The sequence below is a fragment of the Anneissia japonica genome, unplaced genomic scaffold (genome assembly GCF_011630105.1).
Source record: "Anneissia japonica isolate Jap-2015-1 unplaced genomic scaffold, ASM1163010v1 scaffold287834_len5846547_cov211, whole genome shotgun sequence".
In the NCBI taxonomy this organism is placed as follows: Eukaryota; Metazoa; Echinodermata; class Crinoidea; order Comatulida; family Comatulidae; genus Anneissia; species Anneissia japonica.
Genome location: NW_022704992.1, coordinates 1,804,411 through 1,822,252, shown reverse-complemented (window position 1 = coordinate 1,822,252; position 17,842 = coordinate 1,804,411). Strand labels below are relative to the sequence as shown.

The following is a 17,842-nucleotide window of genomic DNA, read 5'->3' as shown; positions in this document are numbered from 1 at the left end:
TTTATATTCGATAAAAAATAATAATCGGTATAAATATTATAATTATTATTAGGATTAGTTACCTACTGGTACGAACTCTTACCTTTTAGTTTAAGTAGGCTATCTATCATTAGTTAGGCCTATATTAGAAATCTTTCATAAATTCAACATATTATTTACTTTCCTTATATTTGAGTAATTCTAAAGAAAATATCATTGTCTGAGGTAGTAGATCCCTGATATCTGAGGTAGCGATAACAGGTACTTTACGCAAGAGAATGGGGAGCCTTCGACAACGGAAATTCGGGTTAATCGCCCTATTGTTTACCGTGGCCTTCACGCTCTGATGAGCACAAAACCACCGTTGGCCCGTCTTCCCGTCCTAATAAATGGAAGACGTCTGACCTGGTGTCATGTAGACACCTTCTTCACCAGGGCCCTAATATTCCAGCGCAAGAGCTCCATCCGAATCAATGGAAAGTCAAGCGACCAAGAGGACTACTGAAACATGAATAAATATCCTACAATTGAGAAGGACACTAAAAAAAATAAAATATAGGAGTTGTCTATACTGGCTAACAATCACTCCGATTGGAGAAATCTTATTAACGCTATGCCGCAAGAGGTTTATTGAAGTTACTGGTGATGATGGCGATGTTGATGATGATGATGATGATGATAATGATGATGATAATGATGATGATGATGATGATGATGAGGATGATGATTATGATGTTAAAATGTAAAAGAATGTGTAAAATATTTAAATGAGACGCAGAAAAAATAAATTCAGTACGAGTCGCTTTATGGACTAGTTGCAGCAAAAACATTTTACATTGTTTTTGGTGATGACAATACAAAGCAGACATCTAATAATAATTAAATTGAACATTTAAAAGAATCGAATAATATCACCTTACAATGAGAGACAGAATAGTTTACAGTCAATAGAATGGCCTATGGTCATGCAACGATCGTATGTTATTAATTGGCACAAAATACCGTAATAACTTAATTGAATATAGACAAATAGGCCTATGGATATTTTTAGCTCATTGAAAACAAACAGATATATTTCCAAGCGTACTATGCACAAATGGAAACGGTAAATATTGTTGCGTTAGTTTCTACTTTTCAATTGAAAGCTAATAATTTACATGTTTTATGTTAAAGGTTATAGCTCAGCACAGCATGGATCATCGTCTCTCCATATCTCTGTACAATCTGTTACAATAATGAGCAAATCCACACGCGAATGTAGGCATAATATCAAATTGATATAAGAGATAATTTTACTCTTTTCCCTCTCATTCAGAAATCGTATCATACCAGTTGCATTATTTGTTTCTTGTGGTCATTTTTATAATTAGGATGACCTTAATTGGTCCGCTCCTTTCTGCTAGCTCTCGGCGTCGCTGCACTAAATGTTTTGTTCTTCTGATCAAGTATCACATATACATACCGCCCTCTATAAAAATCTGCTCTAAAGTTGTAAGAAATAATCTCAAGAATTTCCAATTATCATAATTATTCTTTTGTTTCAGTGATTGGTCCAAAAGTTTTAGTGTCTATGTCAATGTCATTGCGGTGCAGTGGTGGCGCCAGGACCTGCCCGACGGAGGGGCTAATGGCCCCGGCGGGGGGGGGGGCTAGTGGAACGAATTGAGTCTCACTTGGGTGGGGCCAGGCCACCTAGGCCCCACATAAGTGGAAGCAGCCACGGATATTTGATGAACTATGGCGAATTTTTATTAACTATTTGATAGGCATCGAGTTACTATAATATGACTTTATGTAGGCTATGCTTTCTAATGTTGAAATCAGCTTCCAAAACCAAAACATTTTGAATGAAACAAGAAATAAAGAGTATGCAATGTAACCATCTTTATATTCTATATTTTGGAAATTCTATATTTTGGAAATTTTGCATGAAATCTGTCAACCACGCTTTCGTGGTCGAGGTTGCTTCACCTATCACGATCATATTCCAACCATCTAAATGAGCATTTGTCATCACAACAACAACAATAACAATAACAATAATAATAATAATAATAATAATAATAATAATAATAATAATAATAATAATAATAATAATAATAATAATAATAATAATAATAATAATAATAATAATAATAATAATAATAATAATAAAAACTATTATTATTATAAATATTATTATTAATAACAATAAATATAGGCCTAACAACAATTGACAATATCGTAATATTAATATGCCAAATAAAAATTATTTTTATTTGATCTATGAAGAATTCATCCAACATTAACATGCGATTGTGCATAAAATGGCATATATTTATTGTCATATCATCGTTTCAATAGCTTATCTAGCAAAGATATACGAGGTCGTTTCATTTTCTCAATGTCATACCGGATGTGATGCAATATTTCTTATTCGTTTTAGATTTTTCTTGAGTGAAGTGATGATGAATTGATTGATTGATTGATTGATTGATTGATTCTAGATTTTTCTTGAGTAAAGTGATGATGAACTGGTTGATTGATTGATTGATTGGTTGATTGATTGGATGGTTCGTTAATTGATATGATTGATTAATTTATTGGAACTGTCCTGGTTGTGGTTGCTGATTGGTAGCCGGTAGGTGGTATTGTTGCTTAGTTAATTGGTTGGTAGGTTCACTCCTTGGTTGGTTTAGTGTTAACTGTAGTTGGTTGGTTGGTTGGTTGCCTGCATAGATGGTAGGGCCTCATGGATCGTGGCTGTCAGAGTGGAGAGTTAAAGACATGCTATTCAACAATCGACACAGTAAAAAACAAAACCGAAGGATTATGGAATATTAATTCCGGATGCATACGACATCCGAATGCGTTATCTCAGACTCAGAGAGGAGATCGAACGACGATGTTATTCGATTATCGGGGTTCACATATTTATTATCAATAAACATCATTCATATTATTGTTTAGTTAATTTATTACCACTTGCCATCGAGTTCTGCGAAGTTAAGGGTATTGTTTACAAATTTGTACCACCTTATGTATAATCCATGATGTAATTCCAATACGCGTGTAATTTCCTTGTAACTTCCGGTTTCTCAATACGCAGATCCAGTCGTCTGCGCTGTAGCAATAAGCATCACAGTCCCAACTTTCTTCTTCCTGGTGAAACTACAAGTTTATATTAATAATCGTTGGAGTAGTAAAATACTTTAAAGGAGTCTGTCCCTCAGTAAACGGACCACTCAAAGAATTAAAACATTGTAATCTGTTTTCATGGTTTTGATGGACTAGCCTAGGCCTAGCATCCAAAAATGTCCGGAGGGACGGCTAATGGAGGTGGGAGTGAGCAGATGCACAAAGTGGTGGTGGTAGGCGGAGGAGGTGTTGGCAAAAGCGCCCTAACCATACAGTTTATTCAGGTAAATTGAATATCTAATTATATGGTCTACTATAGACTTGCTAGTTTCAATTTAGGTGTGTGTGTAGGATCTACTAAGCAATGTACAACTAAATTATGCAATGCAAAGACAGAAAATGGGGCTAGGGGCCTAGGCCTACTACTACTAAACTATAGACCTAACTAGCTAGGAGAGCCTAGGCTAAGCGTAGGCCCCCTACCTAACCTCCTCTAAAAGAAGGTCTAGCTACATGTAGTTAAGCCTTTTAGATGTAAAACATGGGCATATTACCAGGTCTAGCAAGGCCTGCCCATTTTGTATTTTATTATTGTTATAATATTTCATTATTATTATTGTTATTATTATTATTATTAGTGAAAATGTTACCTTTCAGAGTCTTCGTTTTTCTGAGTCCGAGTTTTCGCTGTTGTCACAACATTTTCACTATCATGCAAAAACAACGGAGTCAGTAGTTTACATGCTGTTATTATTATATTATTGTTGTTGTTGTTATTATTATTATTTAGTACAAGAGACATTCATTATCAATTATAATTACAATTCACTTTGACTATCACCTCCAACAAAAAGGTATCAAAATACAGACAACAATGAAAATGAAAAGAAGAGAAAAAGAGAAAATAAATGTAAAAAGTTCATAAAAGGAAAGCCTGAGACGTCAATGCGATGAACACAACATATTCGATCCCCATCTTCAGGTCAAAGCCTCAAGAGCAGTCGCATTTCAAATGCAGAATCTACAAATTCAACGACAGGTTTGATGATATCATACTCATCAGAACCCATGACATGTGTTGAAAGAATAAATTTAAGTTTAGTGAAGAGCTTGTTTCTAACATCATGGTAAATGTGGCAGCAAATTATAAAATGGAATTTATCTTAAATTTCAAAATTTTTTCATAGGGTACAAAGTCTTAGCTTTGGGTTTTTGGGGTAGTGAATCTTTTTCCCCTTCTGCAATTTCAAGCGTGTGTGCACTAACTCGCAGTTTACTGAAAAATCTCCTTTGGTTTAAAAAGTGCATTTTCTAAAGTGAAAGAGGTTTTATAATGTGCATTATGATCTTTACTTTTGTTGAAAATATTGGATGACCTTAAGCCATACATTAAATATACATTCAGAAAGTAAAAATGTTAATAATTATTATATTTTTAGTTTATAGGGACATTCATAATAAATTATATTACAAATTCAGAAAGTGAAAATTTTCAATAAACTTTATTTTGTTCATAATGTAGGTTAGCCAAAGCACAAGCTTGTTTACTGTATCATACTGCATTTACGGTAGGGCATTTTATGGGCGGCTGGAGTCCTGATAAAAAAAAAGGATGAAAGTGATTCAGGAGCTCTGCCAAAATATCTCTACCATACTGTACCCCTAGACATTATTAAATATTAGTGTATTAACTAGAATGACTACAGGCTGTAGGCAATCTATTTAGCATCTTCGGGCAATATACTGTACTACTTTTATAATGGTAGGTTAAGGCTACACTATAGCTCCATTGTTATGCAACAACTCATAGAATGCTGACATCACATCTGTTTCCCAGCATTGTGTCAACGTTTGTTTTTAATTTAACTTCTTCAAAGGTATTTTGTGATACAGCAGTACTGTAATCAATCCTAGTGCCCGTTTACACTCTGAACACAGTATTTCGGATGCCTGCTTTATAAATGGTCTGGATTACGTGTGATTATAAGACCATTTGGACAAAAGGCTACTTGTATAACATGTGCGTTATATAATATGTGGCCGAGCCAAGCCAAAGGAGGGATAAGTTGAAGTTTTCAAAATTGAGTTATGAAACTAGACATTGTTATCTTAAAAAATGAAAAAAAAAATCACTTTGATATGATAGCTTATGGCGAAGTTATGGGCAATCGAAGTTAGTAGAATGAAAGTTCTAAATTTCGGGTTGATAATAAAATTAGAATTTGCTGTTTATTCTGAGGAGATGGTATGCGAAAGTGATTGGCTTTCCAAGTATAATTAGTTACAGTAGTTGTTTTTGTGTAAAGGAAATGAGCTTGTGAAAGTGTTTTTATTACATTTTACAAAAAGTAGAAACTATCTCTCTTAAAGATATTTTAATTAAGCACTGAGCATAGCGAATGAGGTGGTACAAACTTGCCTCAGTTGATTCTGCTTTTACCACCAGTACATTATGAAATGACTCATTGTTTCTAGCTATTGTTTAATCCCTGAAAACAAGGTCAGCAATGGTCATTAACGCTCTCTGAGTGAGTCGTACATTTACATTTACTTCTTAATGGCAGATGCAAATGTTCACTTAATGTTGATTGTGTGTTCATCCGGTGCATTTATGTATGTAAACATACATGCACTTCCGCACAGACATTTACAATGAAGAATATGATTTTATTTGATTTATTCAATTTTAGTGTGCTAAGGTGAAACAAAAAAAATGGAAATAGGTGTGTCAAATGGCAGGGGCACCGCAACCTACAGTCATAATATGGTTCTGGTGGTGGAACAAGTTTTCTCGGATAAGGGCTATAATGAACTGTAGGCCCAGTGTACACATTTGCCTCATGTGTAATTTAAAGAAGCCAGTATATCTTTCGAGACGAGTAGGGGGTTACTATACCACTGTGTTCTAGTCCGTGTAGTCTCTGTTGCCCTGTGGTTATGGATCCTGAGGTCCTTTGCAGTATGTACCTTCGTAAACGTAGGAACAAAAACAAATGGCAAGGATTGTCAAAAGCGAATTTAAGGATGTTTACTTTTTTGACAGGCATAGAAAGATAAATGCTGAACTGCTACTTTAGTACCTGTAATTTATTACATATTCGGTGCAAAAAATCAGGAAATGGCCAGAGGGGTGCTAAGAGGACACCATTGGCTGATAGCCCAACACAAAATGGGGGTATCCTCTAAACCCTCCTGGCCAAATAAACATACAATAAATTACAAAACAGCACACTCTAGGCAAAAACAATACATAAATAAATTAAAATAGGCTATAAAAAGATTGATAAAATATAAAGAAAGTTACAGATAAACGTTAAAAAATGGATTTACAGAATTTCATTCTGCAAACCACGCAAACGTTCAAATACCCCCCCCCCCAAAAAAAAAAAACTAACTTGAAGTGAATCATTAAAAAAAGAGCCTACAAAATTTTAAAATGTTGTTTAAAATTGGAATAATTACAAAATTTAAGAATTTTAATTTATGCAAGATGTGTTGCCATTAACAAAAATCTGCATGCAGCAAAAGTTAAAAGAGAAGAATGATAACCAAGGATAATAATAATGAAAAAGAAAAAAACAAATCACTGTAATGTAATGTATAATTTTTATGCATTCGACCAATAAATTTCATTTGACCACAGTTCAGCAGTGGCGGATCCAGAGTCTACTTGAATACTTACCTCGATCACCTCCATGCCTGGATAAACCTCACTCACCAGGAGTTGACTGTTCTATTATTTTTCGAGGGGTGTTCCCTTGAGAGAGAGAATAGATCCAGATGCTGCGAGTGGCAATCAAAGACATATGTTCCAAAGGGGCGGAACTTTTAGTTGAGTTTTTTATGCTACAGTACTATTGAATAAAGCTGTTAGTTTAAGGTTAAACTTCTATTTTACCAAAACTCATGTATGAACCAGAAATGGTGAAATCTCCAATTAATGTAATGATGTAATTTTTTTAAATTTTTCAGTCATATTTTGTGTCTGACTATGACCCCACCATAGAAGATTCGTATACAAAGCAATGCAGAATTGATAACACAGTTTCAAAGTTAGATAGTAAGTTGATTTTGTTCATTTGCTAATCTATTTAATGCAGTGTTGGACCATATGAAGCTGAAATTATGTATATAATGTAAGTACTGAATTATTAATAAAAAATGTCAAACCAACCCCAAGTAAAGATTGGTATTTAGAATACATTTGTTTTCTTAAAGATTCATGGTTTTAAAAATTGCTAATTTAACGTGAAGAAATTTATATGCAGTTTTATTGGAATTGTACTCTAGGCATAAAATATAAAAGTATAATTGATTTTAATTGTTACAAAAAATGTATATTATGTATATCATAACTGGTTTTTAAAAAAAATCATTACAAAGGTTGTTAAAATTTCATTTTCTGAAATTGCTAGAAACACTTCCACATTGCATTGAAAAAAAATAGTTTTTTTCAGCAGTTCCAGTAATTCGGATGCTATTTATATTTTTCTGTGTAATTTTAAACAAATTAAGTTGTTTCCATAGCAACAACCACAACCTATGCTTTCATTTCTTTCACATTTATTACAAACTGCATTTCCGTGAAACTGAGACTATGTGAGCATTTATAACCACAGTTTGAATCGGGTCCTGAATTAACTTTGCTGGTATTATCAGTCACTCATTCTTTCACAGATCCCAAAATGTTCCATAGAAAAATATGGAATTGTATGTTGAATAAGGTTAGGCTGCCAAAGCTGCTGTATCTTGTGTGGGTGGCCTGTACACAGATGCAGGAGGTTGCCTTCCCCCTCCTCCCCTCCCTCTTCCTTTCCATATACAATATACAGGTCTCCCTCCAATTAAATACCACTTTTGAGACCGAGGTTTCCATAGTCTTTAACAGATTTGGTCTCTAATTAGAGTTTAATAAAAGGATAAATTGGAGGTGGTCTTTAATTAGAGGTGGTCTTTAATCAGAGGGAGACCTATGTTTCATTTACTTATCCTTATTAGGAGTTAAATTCAAACAAGGAGGCTGGGTAGGTCACAGGTCAACCTAGGTTTGGTAAGGGTAATCCAGCCAACATACTGTAAGGCGCTGAATTCTGATTTTGTTTGGGGAAAAACATGTTTTGATGTTCTTTAATACCCTCATAATTATTGCTTGTACAGTATTGTTAACACATCTAGGCCAGCTTTATGTCCTGTAATAATGAAAATGGATATGTTGATGTTGTTGAGTTCTTAAATATAATCCTCTAGCCAGATGCTTCTATTGACTGCTCTATTTCCAGATGTTTTAGTATCAGCATCTACAAGCAAAGTTATTTTATATAACATTTATAGTAATTCATACTTTTGTCCACTTTATCCTTCTTAATAATTATACACCATTACACAATATTATTTAATTCATCACTGCACAAAAAGTAAAAGAAAACAAGACATAAAAAGCAGTGAAAAGGAATCGATGAACAGTAAAGTATAATTTTTTAAATAATTATTGGAATATTTATTTAATTAAACTAAAACATACAGTAATATTAAAAATAGAAAAACATAGGATATTATACAAAAAAAGAAATTTAAATTATTAATTAATGTATTTGTTTATATATCTTAACTACAATAGAAAAATATGTCATATATAATTTCAGATACCAAAACTAAGCAACAATAATGAATAGTACAATATGTTGAGTAGCATTGTAACTTTATATGCTTAGTTTTAATCCCAGAGTTTTAAGATTACATCTTCAGAGACACCAGCATTTTTTTCTCACAACTCCACTCCCAAAGCCTCATGAAGAGACTAAGTTTATAGCGCTTCAAATCCTGTTATTGGCGATCGTCATGTGCCAACTGTTTGATGTGAATGAAAATTTAAATAAATTCATAACCATATGTTCCTTTGAACATTCTAAAAATATAAATTTAATAATAATACTAATATTAACATACTTACATTAAGAATCCATAACCACAATCAGTATGAATTTAATCTGTAAAATACTGCTGAGAGCCTGTATTGTAATTTTTCAAGTACCTACTAATAGCGGTCATCTGTAGTTTGAATTTCAAATAATATTAATAAAAATGTTCAGTCACCCCAAACAAGGCCAAAAGCCGCTGAGGGTAAGGGGGTTAAGATAATTGAAAATAAAATTGTTGACACAAGCATAAGATTTAAAATTAGCAAGATGAAAGAAAACTGAAAAACGATTAATGAAGCTTTGTTACTTTTAAATAACAACTATATAATACTAATAGATGCTTACAGTACTTGTTAACAAACAGTATGAAACTACTGTATATATTTGATGCTACAATTATTCATATTTTACATTATGGGAATGAGGGATATTGTTGTGTATGTGTGAGGAGTAGATATTGTTTTTATTATTGAAACGGTTCTATCTAGAGATCAATACAAATAGGAAACTCATTGCCAGATATTGCAGTTAAGTGCGTGAGATTCCCTATCCAAGTGTCAAGCACTATGTTGTTCGCTGTTAGTTGAGAGTAATTCATATGAATCATTACAGATTATTACATAATGTTTCACCTTTTAATTTGAAACAGTTATAGATACAGTAAAATTAGAATATTCAGCATTTATGTCAAACTTTTAATGTATACAAAATTTCAATAACAAACAAGTTCTACGAAATGAGAATCGAAAAAATACACTTTTTGTAGTAAGAACCAGTAAAATTTTTGTGAGGCTGAGTGTTCTTATTCTTTTTCTGATTTCAGGTTCTTATTTTGTTTTTATTTTACACACTTTTCAAATATAGAAAATTATTACGATATATTATTATAGAGGGTATTACATAGTCGCACCTACTGCACATAAGGTACAAATAAGATTTGTTAGCTTTTCTCAACCTCAATTTGTTTGTATTTTGTTCTTATTTTTTAAGCAATTTCAGCCTCAATATTCTTATAAAATGTGTTTTTATGAATAAAAAAATTTATAATTTAGAAAATGTTAAGTATTTTACATTGTGCTCATATGACAGTTTTAATTTTGTCCAGACTATCAAATTTTATTTGGTCAAAACATGTGACATGTCTAAATATGGTCATGATGACATCACATCATGACCATATATAGGCACATTGTGACTATGTATGGGCTTAAGAAGTCAGTGGGCTACCAAAAAGTTTGTTGTGTCAGATCAAGGAGGTATAAAATTAAGTATGTCAAAGTGATTTGGTGTTTGTTTTAACAGCTGTAGTCATATGGTGTACCATTGAGACATGTAGCTCTGACATCAATCAGATTTTATTTCCTGGAATTCGGTACTCATACTGTACTGTATTTTAATATATTTGTTGTGCAGGCCTTAAGTACCAAATTTTGATTATATTTTCATATTACATTTCGGGTTTTAAAGCTTTCAGGGAAATTCATTGTAGTTGCAGTATGGTGTGATGTTTTAGATTGCAGTATCTATTTTCAATCTTGAATCAACAGGAAGTAGATAAATCTGACCTGGAAGTACTTCAACATCATACATCCTTATTCCAATGTTAGATTGTTTCCATGTTTTTAATTTTTTCAAAAACAATTATTGATAAACAAGTGCTGCTTTTGAGATCTGGTAATTTTTTTTATAGAAGGAACTCAGTTGTTTTTATTGTGTTTTATTTTTTTTTGTGTACGTGTATTGTGATGTCTCTGTTTCCCAGAAGGATTATAGATTTCTCCTTTGACCTAATTTAACTTAAAATTTGTCATTATCTGACCTGACTTTAAAAGTTGAACTAACATATCAGAGAGTCGTTGGCCTACATTCTAAGAAAAATGTGTTTCCGACGGGATTTAAAGGTGTGGGATTAAAGGTGTGAGCGGCTAGCCGGTTCAGTCCCCCCAGCCCCTCCCCCCTAAATTTTTCAAAATTGTAAAAATTGGAGGGAAAAAAAAATCATTCAAATTTTAAGCCTGAGAATGCCATTTCCGGTCATCTAGAGGTGACATAATCGTAAATGTTTTTTCCTCATCCCCAACCATAGTTGGGACTGAGGTTATAGACCCTCCATCTGTCCCTCCCCGGGCCGTTGTATTTAAAATTCCTGGATCAGCCACTACTGTAATCCACAGAGACCTATGTATTGCTAGTGGAACCAAGATATGTGTTAAGTTTGTTATGTTTATAACCAAAATCTGAAATAATTTGTAATATCATTCAAACATGCCTTGAAAATATTAATTTGTGTTATTCAGTATATAGTAATCTGTATTATTCAATAATTATGTGATGTTTGTTTTTTTGTAGTCTTGGATACTGCAGGCCAAGATGAATTTAGTGCAATGCGAGAACAATATATGAGAACAGGAGACGGATTTCTGTTGGTTTTTTCCTTATGTAATAAAAATAGGTTAGTACAATTACTGTATGACTACTCATGTTTAACTTAATAATAAACATAGTCTACTTCGTGAATACGTCAAATTAGATTGAAATAATGTTTGCTGATTTACTTATTTATTATAATTTTTTTTATAATGTATTATTACCTGATTTATAAGTGACTATGCAAAAATGGTTTAGCAAGTTTACATCATTTCATTACAAAACTTCAACTAAAGAGAAAACATATATTGTATGTTATTGATGCCAGTTAATTGGTGAAGAATTTGTAGTTTGTTTTGATCTGCAGTTGAATGCTTGTAACTTACTTAAATCATACAAGGTAATTAAATAAATTATTGATTTTACTATTTATTTGGCTCTAATTGGGTAGTTATAACTTTAAACTTAAAAATCGTTATTAGTCCTACAATCAAATCCTCTATTGTGTTTTTTTATCCAATCCTTTTTTTCTGGATTTCTACTTTTAGCTTTGATGAAATTTTCAAATTCCATCGTCAAATTCTCCGAGTGAAGGACCGAGAAGAGTTCCCCATGATTCTTGTTGGGAATAAGGCAGATCTCAAAGCACAAAGACAGGTTTGTTTCCTTATTTACATCAATAAGTCTTCCCATTGGAAAAATAACTTGCCTAATGATGCTTATGCCTAATTCGGTTCTGAGCCGACTTAAAATACTAACAGCGAACAGAATGGTCGTTTTGAGCTGCCTGCAGTTAAGGTGATTAAGCATGATTGGGCACCTAGTCTCATTTTGAGGCTTAGGGAGTGGAATTGTTTATGGTCATGAGAGAAAAATCACGTTACATTGACAGGAATTGAACCTAGCTCCCTGTGATTGTAAGGCAGGCATCTTATACCACCAAGCTGTTTATTGCAACTCCAAAAATATTGCTTGAAGCAATTTAAAAAATGGTAAACGGTTAATCTTTTGAAAGCAAATGAATTTAATGGAAGTATTTACTTTCAAAACCAAATTTTTGCCTCATTTAAGGTAACAGAGACAGATATAGAGAAACTAGCTAGAGATTTGAATATACAGTTTATTGAATGCAGTGCCAAGACAAGACAGAATGTAGACGAATCTTTTCATGAACTAGTGAGAATTATAAGGTAAAAAAAGAAATATACATTCCATGCTATCAATAATCTTCTTAATAAAATCATGCACTTAAAATCTTTTTTTTTCCCCAATAATCTTCTTAATAAAATCATGTACTTAAATCTTTTTTTTTTCTGAAACATTTCAGGAAGTTTAAACGAGATGAAAACCCGTCACAACCAGTAAAACCGCATAAGAGACCATTCCATTGTGTAATTTTGTGAGAGCTGGTTTGTCTTCTTAAGTAAGTATGCAATTCTTCATGGCATATCTTGTAAGTTCTAGCCAGGATCCTAAGTAACTGTCCCTAGGTAAAGAGTCTCCCCACCCCTGTTTAACTCAGACTAATATTATACACAAGAGTGTGGGCTTTAACCTAAAGAAACTCGATAGTAATGTTTACACATTGGAAAAACAGGTTAAAATAGCACTCTAAGTGAAGTTGAGGATCAGGAAATTTGGATTTTTTGCAATACCAAATGCTTGTAAGAGAAAATAACTCTGTTGTTTTTTGTGTTTTCCAGATTCAAGGCCAGCATGTTGCTACGGATACTGAAGCAAATTGTTTGATGTTCCGCCAAGTGCACCTCTTGCTTGTAGATACACTGCTTGCCACTGTAAAATTACTATGTGTATGTATTCCTGTCAAAACTCTGTCCAATCTTGGTGTCTGGTAACTTTTGCTTTTTACTTCACTATCAGCTGTTTTATTGTCTTTCATATTTTTTTTCCATTTGTAATATTTTCCTAAAGTTGGGCATAGGATTTTTCTATTAATATTGAAATAGAAGTTTGGTAATTCCTCACATAGTTTCAAATACATATTTGTGTGTCAAAGGTCAATTTTATTTCATTTCATTTATTTATTTAACCACAATTTACATGATAAAAATGGTTAAGGACAGTTAAATGAGAAAAGAATCTTTATAACCCGTATAGTCAAATCCACTTTAACAAAGAAACACAAAATGAACTAAATACAAGTTTACTAATAATTTTAAAAAGAAAGTATGTGATAAATGACCATAATAAACATGCACTAAAACAAACAATGCATATCTTTGTGGACAGAATTCATACTAGCACATTTATTCCTTACATGCTCTATGATTGGCTAGGTTATTTGTTTATATGCCTTTACCTTTGACACAGACTTGTGCAGTTGAAATTACAAGATGGATTATTAAAAGTCTTTCTTTAATGTAAAGAATTTAAGCTTGACGACTGATGCCAGTAGAATGGTTATCATAGGCGTTATAAGAAATTATTTTTACAGTCACAACTCATATTGTACATGTCAATACATTAAGAATTGTATAGTGTATACTTAGGTTAATTATAGTATATTTTGCTTTTGCAATAATTCAAACATTTCGCACCATATTTGTGTAATTTTAATTTATAATATAAATGATTGACCGATTGTATGTTATTTATAGAGAATGCAATCTGGTTGTTGATAGTTGAATATTTCTATTGATCTTAATAGATTTAACAAAATATGATTTTCTGTTTGCAAAAATTAGCCCTTTTAATTTTCAATATATTTATTTTTAAAACTAAAGCACTATAAACAATTAATATTAAAAGCTGTATTATTTTTCATTATCAACTATTGTTTCTACTAAATGTAATCGCACGTTATAATAATATTGTATAATTATAATTGATTTTTAGAGATATTTCTTTTTAACATACACTTTATCAGTCATCATCTTCATCGTTTATCACAATAATCATTATGTTCATTATTATTATAATTGTTATTTATAATCATATTTAACATCATTATTATTAGTATCACCATTTACAAGATATAAATGATAAACATAATGATGTGGCTGCAATTATTATTCAACAAAATGAGATGAAGATAATTATGTAACTAGTAATGATGAATATTATTTTTTTGCAATAGGTTCTTCGGTTTAATCTATCCAAAGCTTTCTATGCAAATGTGTGCATATCACTTGTATAAAGTTGCACAGTTTCACCAAAGAATTGATTTGTTATTCATAGCTATAACTTCTGGACTTCTTTGGCCTTATTTATTAATATTTTAAGTTTCATCTCATATTTTGTGCATGAAGAAGCAATAAATTTATATATTCTTTATTGAGCAATAAGGACATTATGAGGTGTACTGGATTGATGAGGTGCCCTAGCAGTGGCGGATCCACAGGAGTTCAGGGTGTTCGGACGAACTCCCTTCTGTGAAGAAACAAAATACTACTAAGTCCTGGCTTACAAAATGCTTGCTTACCTACCTAGACATAGGTTTTCAGATCGGACAAATTAGGCTTAGCCCAACTAGCCTTCAATTAAATAAAATTAAAACACTGTTTTTGGTTCAACGTCGTAATAATTTATGTAGTGCGTTCTTCAAGCCTATTGGTTCATCGATCCATGGAAGAAAGACTACGTATCCAACTACTCAATATTGTTGGAATATAATAATATATTGCCTAAGTGTTCGATTTCAAATCCTGGATCCGCCCCTGCCTAGGTGGAAGACATTGTACTATACTAGGTTTAGGATGTGTACACCCTAGATATTGCCCTAGAGCCAGGCAGTGCCTTAGGGGTTGTACTAGGGCTGAGCAGAGCCTTATGACTTTTACTAGAGCTAGGCAGTGCCTAGAGTTAGTTTTGGGCTGGGGTTCAACCCTAGAATTTGGAGACAGTAGTAAGGGGTAGTTGCTGCCACGATAAAAAGTATATATTTGATATGAAATAAGTATTTTGAATTTAATAACAAGGGTGAAAGGTTTCTTAAATGTTTTTGTGTTTATATCCAATACAAATATATTGGATTTATGTCTAACAATAGTAAATTGATATATGGGTTGTTATATTGCCTATGTTTTTTAAATAGTTATATACTTTCTATAATGTCCTCCCATTATGCACCTCAGTTTATATGCAAAGGTTTCTTATATGTTTTTGTGTTATATCCAATACAAATATAGTGGATTTATGTCTAACAATAGATATATGGGTTGTTATATTGCCTATGTTTTTTAATATTTATCTACTCTCTATAATGTCCTCCCACTATGCACCTCAATTTATATGCATAATATTTAACACATTTTGTAATGATAATTACCATTGCAGATTCACCAGGTGTGGGGGGAGGGGGGGTGGTGGATTAATATTTGGGTTGCTTACTTCCTATTTTTAAGTAATATGCAAATTAGATTTCTTTATCAATTAACAGATGCATAAATAATACCTTTCCAATATTCTTTTGCATAGACAATTAAATTTACTGGCAAAAGAAAGTAAAGAATCTTTGTAGTAAAGGATGTAAACTAATTAACCCTGTTTTACAGTCCCTTTAATTCATCTGGTAATGTTGATTTTTATAGTAAATTTTTTGTAATTTCTTTTGGCGAATTCACACTATTTCTCACTCATCATTAGTAATTAAAGATGATGATATATAATGCGCATTATACCTACTCAGTTGTTGATTCAGTAACACAATAATATATAAAATATATATTTATTGCACACACATAAAAAAAAATCCATCTCACTTCAGTTTTAAATCTAAATGTGTTTATGTCTACATCTTTAATTGATTGACCAAAATTATCATCCCATCTTGTTGCTAAAAGACACTTTTTATTGTTTGTATGTCCTAGACACCATTCTTGTTTTTTTTTTTTTTTTAATGTTTCTTCACTTAACAAATTATGGTATTGAAACTGGTGCTTCAGTTAATAATAATGTAGATTAATCAAATATTACCAAATCAATTTTGTTTAGATATATGTTTATATAGATAACCAATTTTGAAATTCTTTGGAGATATATGTTTATACTTGAGTAACTATTTGTTTCTTGTTTAAAGGCCTTAGTAACAACTGCCTCATAAGCATTGATAAGAATGTTTTCTAATATAACTTGCTGTAATATTAAAATGTCTGTAAAATCTATCTTCATAAAAATAAAGTTTATTGTAGTTTATTTTCAAATAAATTAACACATTTCTCCAAGTATATCTATATTTTAAAAAGACCATTTCTTTTCTTAAAGATTTGATCTGTATATTAAACATGACATATATTTTGAACCTGCTATAGATTTGTGTATAGTCACTAATAATGGGCAGGAAATTTTGTAAAGCAATACAGTAAGTGAAAATCGTGTCTCTGTGGTTCCCAAATGTCCCTAAACATATGCAGTGCCATTATATATATTTAATTTTTCAAGTTACAGTACAATTGGACAGGAATATGGTTGCTTTTCCTGCCATAAAAATAAAGTGAATTTATTAATCTGAACTAGATGTTCGTTGATATTCATAGGTTGATTTTAGATCGATTTTAGGTGTTATACAGCTGTGGAAAATTCTGTCTAGATAAAGTCACAAGAGTATAAAAACTGCAAGAGGTCCGACTGTCTCTTTTTTTGTATGCACGCAATGGAACTTGTACTACCATGTGTTAGGAGCACCATATTCGAATAGAGTTCGAAACATGCAAGCGTTCCAACAAAACTCCAAGAGTCAAACCTCTTTTATAGTTCTATACTGTTTGATAAAACATACAAGGTTGTAATATATTCATAGGTTTATAACCTAATGAACTGTGGTTTGTATACAAGTAAATTGCACTGACACTGTGTCAAGTCCAGTAATATAATTGCCTAGTGTATCCTTCCATTTGCACAATTTTCTTGGTTTATAAGTTTCTAATTTGGTTTCTATGGGCTTCCATCCAGCTTGACACTTGTGTTGGGTTGAATAGGTAGAAATGTGAGGCATTTTACTAATTCTCAATTGCAAAGAAAAATCTAACAATTGTGTTGTTTAAATAAGATATTGGTTTATATAAAATCAATTGGTTTAATTAATTATGTAGACTTTCACTATACAGTAAAAACAAAGCTGAAATTGATTTCACAAAATGAATAAAAATATGTAAAATATTCCTGAGGTTGAGTTTTTTTTTTCTCGCTCTCTGCTCACACCATCTTGGAATACAGTAGATACTGTAATTGACACTCATCCAATATGTCATACAATGTGTACTCTTAACTATCAACAACACCCGGCCAAGGTACCCTTTAATATTGGGTATACTCTCTATGACTTCGAATTAATACAAGATGTGATTGAAGATTGGTGCTGTATTTGGGTGATGAGTGGTGAGAAGACGAAAATGTCGTTAAACAGAAAACCAATGTAGGCTTGACTAATAATAATAATTTTATGAAGCTCCTAATGCAAAAAAAAACCTCAAAGCGTTTAGGCCTTTTTAAAATAGTCATTG

General features: G+C 32.1%; 1 protein-coding gene across 1 annotated transcript; it reads left to right on the top strand.

Moving 5' to 3' along the window:
* The first annotated feature begins 2,704 nt into the window (after positions 1-2,704).
* LOC117104869 (ras-related protein R-Ras2-like) lies at positions 2,705-17,207 on the top strand. The gene is made up of 7 exons (XM_033245744.1): positions 2,705-3,380; positions 7,069-7,156; positions 11,364-11,466; positions 11,930-12,038; positions 12,453-12,571; positions 12,709-12,804; positions 13,085-17,207. The coding sequence occupies exons 1-6, from the start codon at positions 3,273-3,275 to the stop codon at positions 12,782-12,784; spliced, it is 603 nt and encodes a 200-aa protein (XP_033101635.1). The 5' UTR covers positions 2,705-3,272; the 3' UTR covers positions 12,785-12,804; positions 13,085-17,207.
* Positions 17,208-17,842: the final 635 nt, after the last annotated feature.

Bases quoted from the DNA above. Each gene is read 5' to 3' on its own strand.
- LOC117104869 (XM_033245744.1), top strand. From the start codon at position 3,273: ATGTCCGGAGGGACGGCTAATGGAGGTGGGAGTGAGCAGATGCACAAA. The intron at 3,381-7,068 runs GTAAATTGAATA...TAAATTTTTCAG, and splicing joins TAACCATACAGTTTATTCAG to TCATATTTTGTGTCTGACTA. The intron at 11,467-11,929 runs GTTAGTACAATT...TTCTACTTTTAG, and splicing joins TCCTTATGTAATAAAAATAG to CTTTGATGAAATTTTCAAAT.